This window comes from Myotis davidii, unplaced genomic scaffold, assembly GCF_000327345.1.
Source record: "Myotis davidii unplaced genomic scaffold, ASM32734v1 scaffold37, whole genome shotgun sequence".
Lineage (NCBI taxonomy): Eukaryota > Metazoa > Chordata > Mammalia > Chiroptera > Vespertilionidae > Myotis > Myotis davidii.
Window position 1 is genome coordinate 2,764,536 of NW_006289395.1, and position 1,205 is coordinate 2,765,740.

Below are 1,205 nucleotides of genomic sequence, written 5' to 3' on the forward strand. Positions count from 1 at the left end.
GGCGACCCCTGTGAAAGGGTTATTTGATCCCCAAAGGGGTCACGACCCACAGGTTGAGAACCGCTGCTTTATGATGTGTACATAAAGGATTATTGTTGTTAACAACCAATTTTTCAGACTCTGTAGTACCTTGGCTTTAGAGACTATTTCTACGTTACTAGCGAGGTCATCAATCTCCATCTTCATCTCGCTCTTCTCCTTCTCCAGCTTCTGCTTGACCCTCTGCAGGTTGTCTATCTGCTCCCCAAGTTCAGCCACACTGTCTGCATGCTTCTTCCTCAGAGCAGCCGCCGTGGCTTCGTGCTGCAGGGTGGCCTCCTCCAGGTCCCTGCGCATTTTCTGGAACTCGGCCTCCCGCTTCTTGTTCATCTCAACCTGGGCTGAAGTTGCCCCACCAGCTTCCTCCAGCCGCTCGCTGATCTCCTCCAGCTCCCGGGAGAGGTCCGAGCGCTGCTTCTCTGCTTTGGCCCGAGAGGCCCGCTCTGCCTCGATTTCCTCCTCCAGCTCCTCAGTACGGGCCTGGGAGTGACACAAGCACATTAACATACATTAATCTCAATTTCAGGGGTTTTTTTGGGGGGAGGGGGGTACAGAAAAAAGGAGGTGAGATGACTCACCTGCAACTCTTTGATCTTTTTCTGGAGTTGAATTTCTACTGCTTGCTCATCTTCAATTTTGCTTAGCAGATTGCTGATTTCAAATTCTTTCCTTAAGAAAGAAGAAGACATATTAGGACCCATATGAATTTAATGATGATATCACATAGAGGTTTTTTCTGGAGTTCCTACTTTTTAAGCTTCTCATCAAGTTGCTGTTTGTCATTTTCTGTATCCATTGTGGATTCTTGGGCCAATTTTAGATCACCCTCCAGTTTCCTCTTTGCTCTTTCTAGATCCATTCGAAGTTTCTTTTCTTGCTCCAGAGACCCTTCAAGCTAATGAGAAAGTAAAATTTGTTAAAAATTGAAAGTATATTAAAAATCTTTCAAATGTTTATTAAAAATACACTGACATCATCCACTTGCTGCTCTAGCTTGGTTTTAGCTTTGGTCAGGGTGTTGACTTTGTCCTCTTCTGCCTGCAGGTCATCCAGCGTCTGCTGGTGGGCCTCTTGGAGGGCCTTCTTCTCCTTGGTCAGCTTAGCTATGATTTCATCCAGGCCTGCCATCTCTTCTGTGAGGTTTTTCACCTAGAAGGTCAAGGGAG

The 1,205-nt window shown here is 46.4% G+C and overlaps 1 protein-coding gene across 1 annotated transcript in view; it reads right to left on the reverse strand.

Annotated features, from left to right (window-relative positions):
* Positions 1-1,205, reverse strand: part of LOC102757607 (myosin-8) — a 32,217-nt gene that overhangs the window by 9,625 nt on the left and 21,387 nt on the right. The window contains 4 exon segments of the mRNA XM_015562539.1: positions 130-519; positions 618-708; positions 789-934; positions 1,012-1,188. Of these exon segments, the coding sequence (XP_015418025.1) occupies positions 130-519; positions 618-708; positions 789-934; positions 1,012-1,188 (804 nt within the window).